Raw genomic sequence first — 21,147 nt, 5'->3', positions numbered from 1 at the left:
GAAATTTTTGTTATTTAGGATGTGAAGGAGAACAGCTAGAAAATTATTATAAGAACTTGGGAAACTATATGTTTCAGAGACCAAGAGAATGGAGAGTACCAAAAAGAAAATGCTATCAAGAATATTAAATGATGCAGTCAGTCATTCAATCAAGACTCCAGAGCAATGAAAGAGGATGATGCACAAGGGTACTGTTTTATAGAAAACATTTGAATCATAAATTTAGATGTAGAAAAGACTTTAGAGGTCATCAAATCCAACCCACTCATTTTATAGGTTTAGAAACTAAAGTTGGAAAAAATAAAATGATTTCCCTTGGTAACACAACTGGTCTAAAGTAGAATCTGAAATCAAGGCTTCCTGACTCCAAGATTAGCACTCTATCCATAGGTACTGTTACCTGCTGTCATATGTTGGAATAGAGATGATCTAATGATGAGACCAGAGTTGCTTTTGGAATGTGAGTGTGTTTGTGCTTCCTGAATCATATAGCTAGAAGAGAACATAAAGATGTCTGACTTGCTAAACATTTTTAATGAATATTTCCTCAACATTGTCTATTAGAATCCTTAGTTCCCTTCAGTAATAATAATAATAATAATAACTACAATTATTATAATCAGCACCTTTATAATACTTTAAAGTGTGCAAAAGTCATATTAAATTCTCATTGGATTCTCACAGTAACCCTGCAAGGTAAGTGCTATTATTATTATCGCATTGTACAGCTGAGAAAACTGAAACTGAGAAAGGAAAAATGACTTGCCCAGGGTCACATAGCTAGTACGCTTCTAAGGCTAGATTTGAACAAGATCTTTCTGATTACAAGTACAATATTCTTACCACTTAATACCTAGCTACTTCTCTAGGCTTAGATCAGGTATCAGTTCCTTTCCTAATTCTCTCTCCCACCCTGTAGTTGTGTTTTCTTTCTCACCCTCATCCCTCCAAATTAATTTGTACTTTGAATATATTTTGAATTTGTTGACCTACTACATACACTCTTCATAATCTAGTTCCCTCATTCCTTTCTAGTCCTTTTACAAGTATTTTTCTCCTTTCCATGTGTTTTTCAAAACAGTGACAATGGCCACCTGGCTGTTTCACAAATAATACATTGTATATCTCTGCTCCACACATATTCTTTGATTGTTCCCCAGTCTGGAATGCTCTCCCTCCTCCACTTCATCTACTGACTTCTCTGGCTTCTTCTAAGACCCAACTAAAAACCCATCTTTCACAGGAAGCTTTTCCTGAGCTCTCTTACTTCTAATAACTTCTTTCTTTAATTATTTACTATTTATTCACTATATGATTTATTTATACATATTAATTTGTTTGTCTCCTCCACTAGATGATAAGCTCCTTGAGGGCAAGGAGTGTTTTTTGCCTCTTTTCATATCCTTAGAGTTTAGCACAGAACCTGATATAGAGCAGCAGTTTAATAAGTACTTACTGAATGACTGATATTGTCTCTTCTAAGTTTTGTGTCTTTTTGGTCTTCATATCCTACTTACCAAGCACAATATGCTGCAACGCAGCAGAAATGACATAGATAACACTTTGAAAATGTATATACATATAATATTTTCATAATGAATTATAAAATTGATTATGAATAATCTGCATTCTTTGCTTTACCTGTATTGTATATAAAATATTATGTATTATCTGACTCAAGTAAATATGAAAGAATAACAATCTCATTTCATACACAATCTAGGCATCTTGATAAGGAAATTAATTTTTAAAAAGAATAAAAATATATGAGTTGGTTTTAAAAAGTGAGATGACTAAAATAATACTGGACAATATCTATATTAATGGAACATAGTATTTATTTCCCTGAGTCTTAAAGTCCGATTTGTATTAAATTTAAGCATCTTATTGCTACCATAACTGAATTCTGTATTAATATATGTGGGTTTGTGATTAGACTCTATCCCAGGTAACCATGGCTACTGAAAAGTTTGCTTTTTCTTTGCAATAGTTTCTTCAATGGAAACTAGTTCTTCCAACACTGAATTGCTTCCAAAGAGCAGGCAAATATCAATTAAGTATGCCAAGCCAGAGTTTCCAGGAGCAGACTTCTGGTATTCCACCCATACAACCCCTGCTTTCCAAAATCTTTGCCTGTGGTGCGTGTGCGTGCGCACACACACACACACACACACACACACACACACACACACACACACACACAGAAGAATAGGTAATTTTTCACTTGCTTCTGGGTTACACTGACATTATCCAAAGTAAAATACTTGGTTTCTGATCAGGAACCATGGAGTACCTACTAGAATAGATTCTTAAGAACACCTACAGTTAGATCAAATATTTACAGAAATTTTTAAAACTTGCCTTTATTTTAAATTGTGACAGAGAAAGGGTAAAATGAAATGAATGACGAACTTTTTATTAGTCAAAACATATAGTTTGTTCCTATAAGCTGTCATAATATTGGCATAATAGATAAAATGTGGAATGTAGAATCAGAAAGAGTAGAATACAAGCCTTGAATCATATATAAACTAGCCTCAGTCTGATTAAATCTTAATCTCAGTTAATTCATGTGTAAAATGGGAATGATGATGAAGATGATAGCATTTGCCTCACAAGATCAAGAAGATGAAAATGAGATTAATATATGTGTTTGTATAAAGTACTTTGCAAACTTGAAAACATCAAGTAAATATTAACTATTATTATAAATACAAATCTGACACTTTGTTTTCTAATATACTTATTTAAATGAGAGACAGCATGGAAGAGGGGAGAGATGACCTTGGAGTCAGATTTGCTCTTGTACCTACTAGCTATGTGATCATGAGCAAAACATTTCTACTGAGGGGCAGCTAGGTGGCATAGTAAGATAAAGCACCAGCCCTGGAGTCAGGAGTACCTGGGTTCAAATCCGGTCTTAGAAACTTAATAATTACCTAGCTGTATGGCCTTGGGCAAGCCACTTAACCCTGTTTGCCTTGCAAAAACCTAAAAAAAAAAACCATTTCTACTGACAATAACCCCAAGATACTTCTCTAATAGGAATCATTGGTTTGCATTAGTACTATTACCATAATGGGAGTAAAATTGCAGGTCTCAACTAAAAAAATCTATAAGTTTTGTTATAAAATTAACAGTTTTATTTACTTCTAAAATGCAAGTTCCTGGCTGTGAGGAGGGAGGCCATGGGAAACAGGAGGAAAAAAGTACTAGATTAAAATCAAAAAAACCTAGTTTTAAATTCCTATTTCAACTCCTTCAGACAGTCACTTATACCTCTCTGAATTTGATTTTTCATCTGTGCAATGAATCATTCATATGTCATCCAAGGTCCCTTTGAGTCCCTAATAATACCTTTTTTAAAAAAATCATATTGAACTTAGTTCCAATTCAGTAAAGGTTTGGTGAATTTTAAAGGTACCATCATTTTTCATCTTATTTTCTTAATTCCCTCATTACCTACAAATGCTGTAATAACCCTTCATAAAGAGTTGCATATAGTCACAATCCATTCAGAATCCAGACCTTGTCTGATATTTTCTGAGGGAAATAATTAAAATATAACTCACTGAAATATCATGAGACTAATAAATTTTAGGTTTCTCCCATAGGTCAAGGCTTCATGTACTAAATTAGACCCTGTGCTATGACAGGTATGTGCACTGTAATTCACATATAGAGAACAGTGAATAGTTGGTTAACAAGCATTTACTGAGTGTCTACTGTGTATGGTTTTAGCACAAATGTGTGTCCATATTCTACCATCTGCAAAGCTGGGAATATGAGCACAACCCAATATTTCATAATCATCATACCAATATGGTGGCACTTGGCATGTTTGTAAATATTTCAAAAACAGACACATTTGCCAGAATTCATGTTCTGAAATCCATGTGAATCATTTCCAGTGGCTTCTAAATTCTTTGTATCTATTGAGAGGGTACAATGAGGTCCCAACCATAATATTTTTAAAACATTACTATTTATCCTTGATTAACATCCTGCATCCACTGACTAATTCCTCAGCATTGAGGTCAATGACTCTTAATCTTCATTTCAGTTCTTCCCCTTATTTTTTCAAACACAATTTTTAGTACTTCCCCAAAAAAAGGACTCTTTGCTCAAGTCAAGTGAATGTGTTCATCATGCTCTACACATCATTTGATTGCTGCTGTGTCTCATTTTTATACATTACCTTTTACCAAATGTCATTCCCTCCCACCTCTTTTCTGCCCATCATAGATAGTCATGTATTTTTTTTTGATCAAGCATATGGAAACCAGATTCTAATCACTGTGTGTCCCTATGAATGAAGAATATAATTTTAATACACTCTTTTGTTAGCTATTATATTCATATGTTACTAGAAAACAGTAGCACCTACCTCCCAGAGTTGTTATAAGGTTTAAATGAGATAGTATTTGTAGTGTTTAGCATGGTTCCTGATGCGCAGTAGGTGCCACACAAATGCTAGTTTATTGTTGTTATTATAAACATGTATATATATATATATATATTATGAAAATCTGTATTTGTACAAAAAAACTAGAGAGTAATTATTACTTTACAAAAGGCTTTATTATAGAATGCCATTAAGTTGCAAACTTTCCCTACTGCAGCCAAGGTATAGTGAGAAAGGCAGTTATCTACGAACCAGAAATGTCTAGTTCTAGTCTCAGATCCACTGTGATCTAGATTATATCTTTCGGCTATAAAATGTCATAATTCTATATATAATAGTTCAATTAAAATGATTCAGTGTTTTTTTTAATGGTTATAAAATTTTTCATGAGAGTGTTAGATCGAATGGGTTCTATCCAATGTCATTTTGTGTAGAATGGTATGCTGTGGAGATAAAAATGAAATAAAAGAGGTAGATAAATATCTACAAAGACTATATCATGTAGTTAGAAAAACATGGCTTGTTTCATTAGGTTATATAATACCCTATGATAAAAATATTTGTAGATGCTAAAAGGTAATGAAAATTATTTTTTTTAAATAAGAATTTATTTCAAGGATAATGAAGTGGTGCAGCACTGGCCCTGGAGTCAGGAGTTCAAATCTGACCTCGGGCACTTGATATTTAACTAGCTATATGACCTTGGGCAAATCTTAACCTCAGTGTCTTAACTTCAGTGCCTTACAAAAACCAAAAAACTAAAAATAAAAATAAAAGAATTAATTTCAGATTCCCCTTAGAACTCCAACTGGCACATATTTAGCCAATATCTTTGAGGCTACTCATGTGTTTTCTTGGCCAAAGATTGAGCTATAATTCACTCAGTAAATACATATTGGGCTTTTACTTCTGTATCCAATATTATGCTAAATGCTCTAAAATTTGAGAGAAGAAATTATCCTAGCTATAAAAAAATTACCATATATGTGAGATGCCATTGCTATAGCTATGTTAATCTTAGGGGCCAGTAGAGATAGGGAATTCCTCTGTACCTTTTGAATTTCTATAGTAAATTAATTTCCAGAGTTTTTATATGAATAGAGCTGTGATGAATATCTATCTACTCATCCCTTGATTGCAAATGATCCTAGTCACATTAATCATTCTAATAAAGAGGATGGAATAGTGTTAAAAATAGACAACCAGTCCTTACTGAAGTATTCCAGTAAACAACTGAATATAACTTTTGCCTGGGAGACTTTTTAGGAACTCTTTAGGGAGTTTGAAATTGGTCAGGCCAATTCTTGGGATTCCTATATAAGAATTTCTTTCTATCCTGGGCAAGTTGGTAGGAGGTTAAAAACCCTAAGAGAGAAGCACACTGTGCTCCTGAAAATTTTGGGGATCATTTATTATGTGGGAACACTTTCCATATGGTCATTCACTGCCTCTGTTTCATTTCAAACTGAAACATTTGAGGAATTAATGGAATTTTTAAAAGCACTATTTGTTTCATGGAACTGATTACCATCAGGAAGGCTAGAATTCAAATTCCACCTCTGACATATACTGACAGGGTGATGCTGAGCCAGGCAGCTAATAATAATAATAATAATAATAACAACGATAACAATAATAATAGTGATAAATCAGCTAATTATATCTGCATTGGAAAGGGAATGGGAGGGAAGAAAAAAGTAGAAGAAAAATTAAAATTTAAGTACATTTCTTAGTACTGTTCAAAGCTTTAAATTTTTCACTCAGAAAAAAGACTACTACTGCATATATAGCAGAATTGTAGCACATGTCCCAAAATTGACGGTTTGTACATTTTTTAGATACTATGTTTTAGAATAACTTTAAAAGGAGAGTTTACAAAGAAGTTTTTCAAAAATATCTCTTGACCAAACCAAATTTAGCATATATAATGGTCAAAGACAAAGCTCTATCTAGGAATATCAAAGTATAATATGAGTGTTTTCTAAAGTAGAATAAAAATCACCTGGCACAAAGTAAAATAAATTTATAAATCTTGCAAATTTTTAAATTTTAAAAAAACATTTTACATGTGTTATACTGCAGTCACTAGTTTTATACCATTTGGCATTGAATTCAAATGATTTTGACATTTATTCTTTAGTTCTTCATCATGAAACCACATTTCCCATGGGATGCTGAGTACCTTTAATGAACAATCTAATTTTTCAGTCCTATATTTTTCAATAAAGATTAAAGCAAATGAGTTTCAAGACCATTGAAGCATATTTATCACCATCTCTTGAATAAATGTCTTGGGGTTTTGATGCATATAATGGTAAAATGTCATGTTGCCATGTTCCTTGTCAGTTTGGGAATTTTCTATAATTTTAGAATTCTGCTTCTCAACATATCAATCCAATGTCTCTTGCACCTAAATGATAGAGTAATAGATTTGGAGTCAGGAATACATGAGTTCAAATTCTTTCTTAGATGCTTCTTAGTTGTAGAGGAAAGGTTGGTACATGAATTTTTGTTTACAGATTACTGTACACCCAATGTAGCCTCTGAAGCTGAGATATAACAGAATATTGATTAATTCTTTGCTGTTTGTACTAATTATGATCTTGATCTAACAGTCAATACCAAGAAAACACAGGTGCTCCATCAGCCAGCACCATACCATTATTTTGTAGAACCATTAGTTACAGCAAATGGAGTTTTGAATACTATGTATAAGTTCACTTACCTTGGCAATGTGCTTTTCAGAGAGGTATACATTGATAATGAAGTTGACACATGTGATGCCATACTTAGCTCAGTATTTTGGAATGTGGGAGCAAAAAAGTATTTACCTCTATCAAACCAACAGAGCCATTGTGTTGACCTCATTGCTGTAAGCCCGTGAAACTTGGACAGTCTACCAGTGCCATGCCAGAAAATTGAATCTTGGGAAGATACCAGACATCAAAGTCCTTTCTTGAACTAAACAGCCAAGCATTCAAATGTTAATATAAGGCAACTCCTGGACTGGCCACATTATTCGAATGCCAAAAGACTATTTTATGGAAAACTCAGACAGAGACAGAGCTTACAGCAGGGTCAGAAAAAGCAATGCAAGGACACTCTCATGATCAAACTTTGGAATCAGTTGTGTGATTCCTCACACATAGGACTGGCTAGCATGGCATACCCTCGTCAGAGAAGGTGCTGGGCTCTATGAATAAGCAGAATTGAAGTAATTCAAAAGAAATGTACGATGCACAATTTTAGGAAAATCTATCCCAAATGTTTGCATGATCTATTTTTGCCCTACCTATGGTGGAGCATTCTGAGCTTGTATTGATCTGATCAGTCACAGTCAGTCACACTATGACTTGACTATAACATACTGATGTCATTTTGGTTCTCTTCAGGAACAAAGGACAACCAACCAACCAGTTGTGAAACCCTGACCAAGTGAATTAGCCTCTCTCTGTTTCAGTTTCCACATCTGTAAACTGGGGTTAATCACAGGATTGTTTAGAGAACCAATGGAGATAAGTTATGTAAAGCACTTTGCAAACTAAAAACATTAAATTATAACTATTATTATATTCTTATTTTAATATTATTATTATTGTTATCAGAGTTTATATTCCTTCAATGGAGACAAGATATCCAGACCTAATGAATTATTTTAACCCTCTAATAATTATTTCTTTTGATGAATGTTTCAAAGTATGTTAGAGATACCCAGATCTTATAGATTTACCTGATGCTTTTATGATAATTCTAGAGTAACCTTAAATGAGAAAGTCTCTTTTCCTTAGTAAAAATTACCTTTTTCCAATCTTCCATACAAAAATCTTTATATATATATTCTAGTCACTGGCAAATCTGTTTTTTCTTCATGACAAAGACTAGCCGCTATGTTTTTCTACTCATCTTCTCATGTTTTTTCAACTTCAAAGAGCTTGTGCTATACAGAAGAGGAATCAATAACAATCCCTTCAGCTTCCATATTCCTCTGAATTACTGGGGATGAATTAGGCTATTTTACAACAGTAGTTTGTCAGTTCTTAGAATAATTTTTCATTTTTTTTAATCTGATTCCCTTTGCACATCAATTCAATTGATCCTGGTGGGTTTGAGACTCCTGGTTTCTTTACACCAGCAGTCAGTACAACTTCTCTAATAGTCATTGAGGTGTGTTCTTTAAAAAATAACTTTATGTTTCTTTGCAATAATGCCCATTTTTATGAACACAGAATTTAAAATACAAAAAAAGGTGAGCAAAGCAAAACATATATGGTGTGGGATTCAATACCAAGCTGACAAAGAATCCATTGAAGGTGAGGGAATTTGTTTCATTTGTTCAAAGTCAGATGTTTGGAGTAAGCCAATAGAAGCGCACACACACACACACACACACACACAGACACTGTTTTCACCAAGTAAAACCATATTAAATTATTGATTATTCTGCATAATTCTCACACCACTGTAAAATCAACATCCCTATATAGACTGAGAATTCTTGCCAGCATGCTCAGCAGAAGATAGGAAATGCATGTGCCACAATATCTGTAGGTAATTTTGTACAAAATAATCCCTGCTTTGACTGTGGTACTTTACAAAAAGTCCTACTTATTGATTGAAGATAATAAAGAACATATTTTCAAAAAGGTGCACTTTGAAAGAATATATGAATCAAATACTTTCAGAAGGAAACCAACAAACTTATTAAAATCAACTGTGAAAGTAATATTTGAGATTAATAGATGAAAATGACAAAATATGTAGACTACTTAAAAGCATGAAACTTTCTATCATCAAGCACTATTTTTAAAGGAAAATATATCAGAAGACACTGGCACCAAATGTCATACTTTTTAGACAAAATTAATTTTATACACAGACATTATTTAGTTAACAGATAAGAATTATCTAGATAAAGACAGCAATTATAGAATCAAATGACTTTTCATATTATTTTAAGGCAAAAACACCAAAACATAAGAAAAAATAAATGCACACACACACACACATACATAAAAGTTATATCTATTCTGACTTACCATGGGATCTGTCCTGGACCTCCTCTTTTCACTCAGCATTATCTCCCATATTATCTTGATAATATGATTATCAACATGATTATATTGATGTGATATAGTATGATATGATTATCAAATTTATCTATCCATCCCTAACCTTACTCCAGACCTATAGTCTCAAATCAGCAACTGCTTATTAAACATCTTAAGGTGGATGTCCTCTAAACATCTTAAACATAGTATATGTAGAACAGAACTCATATCTTTCCCTTAAAATCTTATCCTCTTCCTGTCTTCCCTGTTACTCTCAATGACACAGCCATTCTTCCAGTCTCCAGATTTACAACCTCAGTGTTATCACTGATGACTCACTCCATATAATTATAGGTAAGCTAAGCCAACAAAATAAAAAATGACAGTTCTACTTAAATTTATTTATTTAATGCCATAGCAATCAAATTGCCAAAAACTTATTTTATAGAGCTAGAAAAAATAAGGGCAGGTAAATGGCATAGTGAATAGAGCACTGGAACTGGTATCAGAAAGATCCAAGTTCAAATTTGCCCTCAAACATGTCATAGTTATGTGATCCTGGGCAAGTCACTTAACCCTGTTTCCCTTAGTTTCTTGATCTGTCAAATGAGCTTGAGAGGGAATGGCAAACCATGTTGGGATCTTTGCCAAGAAAATCCCAAATGGGATTGAAGAGTTGGACTTGACTGAAAGGACTGAACAACAGCAATAAGAAAAAAAATAACAAAATTCATCTGGAAGAACAAAAGGTCAAAAATATCAAGAGAATTAAGGAAAAAATGTGAAGGAAAATGGCTTAGCAGTACCAGATGTCAAACTGTATTTCAGAATGATAATCATTAAAAACTATATGATATTGGCTAAGAAATAGAGTGGATCAGTGGAATAGATTAGGTAACAATACAAAATAGTAAATGATCATAAAAATTTAGTGTTTGGGGACAGATCGGTGACGTAGTGGATAGAGCACCAATCCTGGAGTCAGGAGGACCTGAGTTCTAATCCAGCCTCGGACATAATAATTATCTTGCTGTGTGACCTTGGGGAAGTCACTTAACCCCATTGCCTTGCAAAAAAAATAGTTTGATAAACTCAAAGTCGCAAATTTTTAGGACAAAAATTCTATTTAAAAAAATTATAGGAGAACTGGAAAGCAATTCAGCAGAAACTAGCTACCAACCAGCCTCTTACACTGTATACCAAAATAACATTTTAAAAAAAGGTTACATGATTTAGACTATAAGTATAATATCATAATCAAATTGAAAGAGTGTGGAAAATTTTACATGTCAAATTTATGGATGAGAGAAAAATATGTGCAAACAAGAGCTAGAGAAATAAGGGAAATAAAATGGATAATTTTCATTCATTTAAATTAAAAAACGGTTAGCATAAATAAATTCAATGAAGTCAAGATTAGAAAGAAAGCAGGAAACTGTGGGAACCTCATTTGCTTTTATACCCTATAATCCTTGTGTTCTCACTTGCTACAATTCTCTTTGGATTTCATTTCCTTTTTTTCCCACAAGTCTTACTAGACACCAGAGTTAAGTTTATGATTATAAAATAAAAACTAAACCATAAAAAGGTGGGGGGAGACAGCTAAGTGGTGCAATGGATGGAATATTGATCCTGGAATGAGAAGAAGAAGCTGAGTTTAAATATGATCTCAGATATTTGACACTTTTGTTTGACCTAGGAAAGTCACTTAATCCATATTGTTCAAAAAAATAATAAAAATTTAAAATACCCTTTTTTAAGTCCTGATTTCTTAAATACATTGAGAACCAAGTCAAATTTATGAAAATAAGAGTTATTCCCATTGATAAATGTTTATAGAATATGAACAGTAAGTTTTCAGAATAAGAAATAAAAGCTATCCACAGTCATATAGGATGTTCTAAATCACTACTGATTAAAGAAAAACAAATGAAAACAACTGAGATATCATCTTACACTTATCAGACTGGCTAACATAACAGAAAAGGAAATTCACAAATACTGGAGGGGATGTGGAAAAATTGGGACATCAATTATTATTACATTAGTTAACAGTTAATCCAGCCTTGATGGAGAGCAATTTGGAACTATGCCCAAAAAGTTGTAAAATTGTTCATACTCTGATTTAGAAGTCGCACTACCAAAGTGTTTAAGGAGTTCATGGAAAAGGAGAAAGAATCCATTTGTACAAAAATATGTATAGTAGTTCTTTTTTTGCAGTGCAAAGAATTAGAAATTAAGGCAATACCCATCAATTGAAGAATGGCTAGCCAAGCAAGTGGTATATGATTGTGATGGAATATGATTGTGCTTTAAGAAGCAATGAGCAGGGGTGGCTAGGTGGTGCAGTGGATAAAGCACTGGCCCTAGAGTCAGGAGTACCTGGGTTCAAATCCGGTCTCAAACATTTAATAATTACCTAGCTGTGTGGCCTTGGGCAAGCCACTTAACCCCATTTGCCTTGCAAAAACCTTAAAAAAAAAAAAAGAAGTGATGAGCAGGAAGGTTTCAGAAAAACTGGGAAGACTGATGCAATGGGAAGTGAACAGAACCAAGAAAACATTGTACATAGTGTATGCAATGACCTACTGAGAATGACTTAACTTTTCTGAACAAGAAAATGGACTGAGGCAATTCCAAAGGTCTTGTAATAAATAATGCTATCTATCTTCAGAGAGATATCTATCTGATGGAATCACAGTGCAGATTAAAGCATAATTTCTTACTTCACTTTTCTTTTTTTGCAACTTGGTTAATATGGAAAATGACATAATATCACATTTTTTGATTCTCAGTGGATGAGGGAAGATGAAAGAAGAGATAATTCAGAACTCAATTCTTTTTTAAAAAATGCTAAAATAATTAATAAATGGGGGAAAGACTTTTTCAATTACTGAGTTCTATACAAATATGAGTTGTATCAGAGACAACTAGAGATGAATTGGCTAAAAAAATATTTTCAGGCATTATATCCTTGTGATACTTCAATTATCTGTTTTTAAAAAATGAAATTAAATATTTTAGCATCATTGTTTTAAGAAAACTGGATTATGACTGCTGATATTTATGACATTGAAGAAAAGAGAGATATGTAGTTCATAGTGTGCCCACCCCCAAGATTTCCTGGGATTATAGAATTTTTATCATAATTATTTTCCAAAAAGTAATTTTAATGCCTACTAGAATTAAGGATTCCATAGTATTGGAAGAGTCAGTATGAAGACACTTTGCATAATACCATTGTTATTGCTATTAGTTATTGACTTCAGAATCTGTACCAGTACATTAGAATATCCGAAAAGAACCAGATTTGGCCACAGAATGTCAGATGACACTAAGATGGGGGCCTTAACCTGAAGTCCATGATGACAAGGGAGGCTGTGAATTTGAATAAGTAAAAAAAAAAAGAAAAAATACATGAATCTAATTAAAATTCAGCATTTCCTTCAAAAAAAAAAGATTCATGGTACATAGACTTTTGCTAAAGGGGGACTGTGACAAAAAAAGATTAAAAATATCTGTACTTAGGCATCAGTTGCTTACATTCAGCAATTCAGAACAAAAGTACATACAAATTGATAAAGGAACCTCTCATATTATTGTAGGAATCAAGAATTTCCATAACTACCTCTAGGACAATGCCTTTATAATTTATACTAAGCCCCTTCCCAGCTTCTATTAGCTGAGTTACCATTGGCTAGTTACTTAACTCCTCTAAGCCTCAGTTTACTCACTTGCAAAATGGGGTTAACAATACCTGTGGTATCTACCTTACAAGTTCTGAGGCTCAGATAAAATGACAGATTTGGGGGAAAAACTAGTCAATCTTTAAAATGCTATATAAATCTTAGTTGTTGGTTTTTGGTTATTTGTGATATCACCACATAAGCAGCACTGTAGTCTTTTCCTTAGTGTTTCTGAATTCACAATTGTTCACAAACCAGCAGCAGCAATATTGAATGCTGATGCCTTGGGCCATATACCATGGGGTGGCATGGATTATGCCACTACAATAGAAGGTTCCATCATAAACTGATCCAATCTAATTCCTTGGACAGATTATTTTATTTGTTAATTTTTATTATGAATTTAATGAATACAAACAGAACATTTCCATAAGTAAAATAGATTTGAAAAAAGAAGATTATATGTGAAACTATGAATCTCTCTAACATACAGGTTGCTTAAATATATATATGTATATATATATATATATATATATATATATATATATATATATATATATATATATATATATATATATATATATATGAAATAGGTTAGAGATGTTATTTTCAGAGTGCTCCCTTCTGGCAGATTAACTACAGAGGATCCTACAGAGGATTCAAGTTTAGAACTTGTATCTAAAATCTAAGAAGACAGGTTGACTGGTTTATGGGACAGTTATACAACCACTATAGCCTCCAAAAAATCAAAATAAGATCATCATCCCTCCTAGATTGAGGTAGTCTATAACCTGCTTATAAAAACAGATAAAATCCTAACTTATAAATCAGCATTTCTAACTGATTCTTATTTTTCAGAGTTAACTAGGATGTCAGAGCAAGAGAGCCAGTTGAGATTTTTGTGGCAAGGCAATACAACTCTGAATGCTTTCAGGAGGTTATTCATATGTTTGCATTTTTATTGCAAGTGTGCCTTGGGGTGTCCCCTTGATTAAAATGTAAGGTATTATAGGCAATGAAGGATAGCATCTTCTGAACCCTTCCCCATCATCTTAGGCATGCCTATTTCCAGGTTATATGACCCTGGTAGAATTGCATATTTAAAGAAAAACCTACAGAGAAATTTCTTTAGAAATTTAAGCTATTCACATCCCAATAAAATGAATTACCTGATATTAGTGGGAATGTGAATTAATTGGAAATTCATATTATTCCAGAAAATGATTATCATATCATTTTATACATGAGAAGGTTCATGAAACATCATATTTTTGTCTGAAAAAATATTATCGACTAATCTGGTGGTCTGGGTAGATATTTCTAAAACTGTAAATAGTATGACACATGCAAAGCTACTTGGCCATAACCAATAAATTTTTTTTCTGTGGAAAAACTAATAAGTCTCTGATCAAACCATATTGATTTTATTTCCCCCAACAAATACAACTATATCTGAAAATAAATGTCTTATGCTACATCTTAAGTTTGTCACTTCGTTGTCAAGAGATTGGCAGTATACTTCATCATTACCACTCTAGAATCAAAGGAGGTCTTTGCACTGATCAGAATTCTCAAGTTTTCAGTTGTTTTTTTTTATATTACTAAATAAATTGTTCCTTTGGTTCTGTTCATTTCACTCTGCATCAGTACATACATGTCTTGCTATTCTCTCTGTAACTTTTCATTTCATCATTCTTATGGCACAGTACTATTCCATTTTATTTATATGCCATGATTTCTTTTGCAGTTCCTCGAGATAGATTTGTCTTTAGTTTTTCACTTCCTTGCTACCATAAAAAAAAGAGTTGCTATAATTAATTTTGAATTAGATCTTTCCTCTTTTGTTTATCTCCTTAGGATATAAGCATTTTATAAATATTGACTGGGTCAATATTTACACATGTAGTGAATTTGGAGGCACAGTTTCAAGTTATTTTCTAGAAGGGCTAAACTAATCCATGGCTCCATCAGTGTCATATGTGTGCCAGATTTTCCACAGTTTCTGCAACATTTGTAATTATGGCTTTTTTTCCGCCTTTGTGAGTCTGATAACCATGAAGTGGAAGCTCAGAGTCACCTTAATTTTCATTTCTCTAATTACTAGTGATTTGGTACACTTTTCTCATATGTCTGCTGACAGCTTAGAATCCTTCCTCTAAACATTGCCTGTTCATATCAGGGAATAAACCAAACTGATTTTGAAAGATCATTTAAAAAAAGGTTTAATAAGGCAAATTGTTTCTTAAAATGACTCAAAGAGCTGTAAATTCTATCTATATTCTTTTTGTAACAATCACAGCCTTTAGCAGTTATTTACAACAAAAACATTATCATCCTTCTTCATTTGGGGCACCCTCTGTTAAAATCAAAGAATTTTTCAACAATAGCATTGCCAAACTAAGATGGCAGAGAAAAGACAAGGGACTTGCCTGGGTCTCCTAGATTCTCTTCTAAACAACTACAAATAATACCTCAAAGTGAATTTTGAAGGGGCAGAACCCACAAAAGGAGAGGATGAAACAATTTTCCAGTCCAAGATGACAATAACCATGTCTGAATTCTCATCATCACACCTCATTAGAATCAAAAAATCAGTCAAGCTGAAAGTGTCAAACAAGACATTTCTTAACTCTTGGCATGTTATTTTATGTTCTGCATCAGGAGTCTGTGCTACTGTCTTAACAGATCGCTTTTATAGAAATATAACTTGGATGCTACTTTTCGTTCATTTTTGCCATAAGGATGGTTCTTTGCCAAGGACTCCAGAGCTGAGTGAAGGTGGACTCCTGGGACTATAATTGAAGCTCTGAGGCTTGTCATACAAAGTCCTATATCCAGCTGAGACTGTAAGATATGATGTGATGAGCTATGGAGAGATAATTCCCAGAGTGACTTGGCATCAAAAACCTTTGGAAACATTTTCTTTGATCCTGGCTTCGAACCTCAATTATTCAGCTGCCTCTCTAGAGGACTCTCTAGCCACAAAGTGAAGAAAGCAATCATTCTTCTCCAGCCACTTCAAAAGCTGAAGTAAAGTCGCCTCATATTTCTGTACTAACTAGCCTGGTCAAAATAGTCTTCTCTTGTCCCTTAAAAATGTATGTGAGCTAAAACAAATGTTCTAGTAAGCATTGTGATTTAACAAGATTGTTATTCCTTTTGAATTTTATGGTATTTGAATTTTGATGTTGAATTATTGGTATTGTTTCCCTTGCTGATGCTGTGATGATTTATAGAATGATTCCTTATTGACACAGTTTACTCATGTTGCAATCCTGTTCATCCTTTGCCTGTTATTTTTAAACAACATATAATAACTAGCATTTGTGTGGTGCTCTAAAACTTAGTGTTTTTTCATTCAGTATGTCATTCACAATCACAGGTCAGATCAGTTTTCTAGGTGATACCCATTTTACAAGTGAAGGTCCAAAAAGTTTGGTGATGTGCCCATCGTCACATAGCTCAGTTCTAGGGCTTCCTGTATTGAAGACTAATCTGCATCTTCTGTCTCATCCTGTCTTTCCATAACAATTATTGCCTAAATTGTAATGGACCCATGATTTTATCAATATGTATATTCATCTGTATCTCATGCTGTACTATGGTTTTTGTCCATGGCTTTCTATTATAGAAAAATAAATAACTTACAGTCATAGAGCACCTTAAGATTTGCAAGGCACATTTTCCACAATACTCTGAGGAAGGTAGAAACAGAAGTATTATCCACATTTTATAGATGACAAAAGTGAGGCACAGACAAGTCATATATGAAATAATGATAAATATCAGACCTTTTACTAGAAGTCCCATTTCACTTCCCACTATATTATAGTGTTATGAAACAATTTAATAAATTTTATATGCTCAGTTATTCACAAAGCAATTGATCAGAGTTGAATTGGCATAAATATGAGTGGTAACTAAAATACTTTAATATAATTTCCTATGAAGAGCTTTTTTTTAGGTTTTTGCAAGGCAAACAGGGTTAAGTGGCTTGCCCAAGGCCACACAGCTAGGTCATTATTAAGTGTCTGAGGCCGGATTTGAACTCAGATATTCCTGACTCCAGGGCTGGTGTTCTATCCACTGCACCACCTAGCTGCCCCTGTAACTAAGTCTCTCATAGCTGATCATTTTTAAAATATTGCTGTTATGTATACAAGATTCTCCTGCTTCTACTCATTTTACTTTGCATCACTTCATATAATTCTTCTAAGGTTTTTCTGAAACAATCCTGCTCATCATTTCTTATGGCACAATAATATTCTATCATAATCATATACCACAACTTGTCTAGCTATTCCTCAATTGATGGGCATCCCCTCGATTTCTAATTCTTTGCCATTATGAAAAGAACTACTATAAATATTTTTGTACAATGGGTCATTTTCCCTCTTATTTGATCTTTTTGGAATACAGATTGAATAATGGCATTGCTGGGTCAAAGGTACATTTTGTAGCTCTTTGACCATAGTTCCAAACTGCTTTCCAGAATGGTTGGACTGTTTTACATATCCACCAACTATTCGTTAGAGTCCCATTCCCACTCATATTTCTGATTTTCCTTTTCTTCCATGTAGGCCAATCTGATAGTATTCAGTGATACCGCAGTTATTTTAATTTGTATTTCTCTAATCAGTAATGATTTAGAACATTTTTTTCCCACATGCCTATTGTTAACCTTGATTTCTTCTGAAAACTGATATATATAAATATATATATATATATATATATATATATATATATATATATATATATATATATATATATATATATATATAGCAGATGCAGAGTAGAGCAAGCCCCTAACTCCAGTTTCTGCCTTCCATATAGGAATTTCTTGGGAGCAGTTAAGCACTCCACCTCCCAGTCCTCTAGTCAGAAGAGAGAGGAGACTGAGGGGAGGTGTTGTTAGTCAAGATCTGAGTTAGCAGTTTGGTGATGAGATTAGATATAAGAAGCATAACCTTCAGAAGGGCATCTTGTTCAATGGAATTGAAATAACCAAGCAGGGCAGCAGATACAGAGAGGAGAAAAGGATACTAACCATGGACATGAAAAATAACGGGCATTTGAAGGTTTTATTGCAGCGGAAGAATTGTCAAAGTCTGATGACAGGCAAAGATGAAATTGGGGCTTAATATAGGATGGGAGAGTAAGTAAGGATATGGTTTGGAGAGGAGGAATGATTGGTAAATAATATTAGATTCACATAGATGAGAAAAAATGAAAACCTTTTTGAGTATAAAAAGAACCTGAAATGCAATGATTATGCTTCTTAAAATGAAAAAAGTGGATTTCCATTCAGGCAGTAACAAAGTAAAAGTAATCAAGTATTGGTGCATTAAAGATAGATATAAAATATTGAAATAATAGTTGTCTAATTGTTCCAGGAAATTTTAAGAAAAATCTTATTATAGAAGGAAGATGTCAGAGGATATAACTATATTCAAATAATATTTTTAAAATTCTTTTTGTGATTTATCAATATCACTAATGATTGTAAAAAAGCATATATCTAATTACATATATAATTTTTTAAGTGTTTAGATCTTTTTTCTGCTTTGAGCATTTTAGCATATCCCCATAGTTAGTTATTTTGCTATATATTTTCCCATGAAATTTTGTTTTGATAAACTCATTCATTTATTTAAAATAATTGACTTTCTTTAGACAAAATAAAGTGTTGTGCTACATTACAGCCTCACTGTTAGGAATGAAGATAGAGGTGACAATGCAGGAAGACCAACACATACGACAAAAATGGAGAGCATCCAGGCAGTAGAAGAATGGTAAGTATGGATACTATATTGATAATTATATCTTGTGTTTATAAGGCATCAGTATTCAGGGACTGCTAAGGTTTTTTTTTAGTTTTTCAGGTTTTTTGTTGTTGTTGTTGTTGTTGCTGTTTTCAGAATCATCCACCAAACACCTTTATAGCTTGGATTACAGATAAATGTATTCAACTAAGCTTTGCCCCTGCAATGTGGTTTTTTCATCATATTTTTCTTGACGTCATTGCATTGTTATAAGTAGTGCTAGAAAGTTACCCAGTTCCATAGCCTATAAAGCCCCATCTCTCTGATTCATACAAAAGCAAGACTGTTTATCAGCATCATCCATAAAATGACCCTAATTCATCACTTCTCATTTCTAAGATCACCTTTAGTGTTCTTATTTGTAACAGTTTCTCATGTTTTAGTCTTCATTACAAATAAGAACAAAAAGATCAGTCTGACTTAGACTTCTTATATTTGCATTTATGTGTAAGGATCAGAATCACATACAAACACACACACACACACACACACACACACACACACACACACACACAGATGTGTTATATATCAGTGTATATAGATAGCAGCAAGGTAGTATAATGGATAGAATACCAGATCTGGAAGACTCCTCTTCCTGAGTTTGAATCTGGCCTCACACATTAACTGTTTGACTCTCAGCAAGTCTGTTAATCCTATTTGCCTCACTTTCCTTATCTATAAAACGAGATGGAGAAGGAAATGGCAAATCACTCCAATATCTTTGCCAAGAAAACCCCAAATGGAGTCATGAAGTCAGACAGACTAAAAAATATCTTGTGAAAAACACCAATGTATCAATAGATACATAAAACACCTATATACATAGATGTACATTATATATAATATTTTATGATTTGCCAAGTAGCTTAAATGCATTATCTCATTTAATCTTCTTTATAACACAGTGAGACCAGTACTGTCAGTATTAATCCCATTTTACAGAGAAGGAACCAGAGCCCTAGGTCTTCCCAAAGTCACAGAGATAGTATACAGCAGAGCTGGTACTCAAACCAAGGACTTCTCACTTGAAATCCAGGACTATTTTCATAATATGTCAACAATCAGTTGCCTATTCACTAAATCATACTTTTTCAAAAATGTTAGGTCTAAAATGAATCAAGAACTCTAAACTGAAATCCACAAATGGAAAAGAAAACTACAATGTAAATAAATTCTCTGTATGATGATAAATGGTATGATCTCTATTACTCCTTATGGAGAGGTTTTAATAATAGTACTTGCTCATGTAAATCTTTTAATGTGAGTAAAACAGAAAATTTAGGCATGAAAGAATAGTAACAAGATTATTTAAAACAATGGAAAGAATATTATATATACAAGTTATTATAGAATCTTTTAAATTGCAAGTTTAAAAAAGTGGGTTTTCTGTAGAATATTCATAGGAAAAATTGTAGAGAGAAGATAACATGTGAAAGAATGGTATAAGAACTAGTGATTTTTATAGATCTTTGCTGCTCAAACAAGTCTTCTGATAAAGTTGGTGAATTTCTATATTATATTTCCATATATATATGTATATATATATATATATATTTCTATATATAAAAAGTCGCCTTTTGTCTTCTCAGCCTGTCAATGTATTCAGAGCTTTCATAAAGCCAATATACATATTCAAATAATAATAACTTGTATTATGGTGCTTTTATAAATAATCTGAAAAGAATATTTGAAAAAATAAATTAAAGAACAGAAACATCACAGAATTATACTGTGTATTTTTATTGCAGAACCTGTGAACAATACCATTGATAAGAAGATAAACTCTATCTTGGGGCAAAGAGAATTGAAATCCGTATGAGCTAAGAGAAGAAAATTTAATTGGTTTTTAAATGTGGTTGACTGCTGATTTCTACCATACCTAAAATCTGTATTATTAGTTTTTAAAAGATTTTTTAACTGAAAAAGAATTTTTTGAAGACTCTGTGTGCCTTTTTTGTTTGTTAAAAATTGAGCTTCCTTACACTTCAGATTGTCCCCCCTGTGAGTGTTTGACTAAGACAGAAGCAAAATCAGAACCACCTCATAAATAAATCAGTGGCAAGGGAGTAGTGTACACTTTTGTACCATATTAACCAAGCAGCACACATTTTATGCATTGATATTACTATCTGAGACTTTCTATTGTAAATGAATTATTAAAGAGAAAGGAAAGGAGTAGGATGCTC

At 33.0% G+C, this 21,147-nt stretch overlaps 1 protein-coding gene across 1 annotated transcript in view; it reads left to right on the top strand.

Annotated features, from left to right (window-relative positions):
* The window catches only part of RGS17 (regulator of G protein signaling 17), a 54,639-nt gene that overhangs the window by 21,292 nt on the left and 12,200 nt on the right, over positions 1-21,147 (top strand). The window contains exon 2 of the mRNA XM_074190282.1: positions 18,842-18,931. Coding sequence (XP_074046383.1) covers positions 18,842-18,931 — 90 coding nt within the window. The remainder of the gene's footprint in view (positions 1-18,841; positions 18,932-21,147) is intronic.

This window comes from Macrotis lagotis, chromosome 5 (assembly GCF_037893015.1).
Source record: "Macrotis lagotis isolate mMagLag1 chromosome 5, bilby.v1.9.chrom.fasta, whole genome shotgun sequence".
Lineage (NCBI taxonomy): Eukaryota > Metazoa > Chordata > Mammalia > Peramelemorphia > Peramelidae > Macrotis > Macrotis lagotis.
This window is presented reverse-complemented; position numbering and strand designations above follow the sequence as displayed.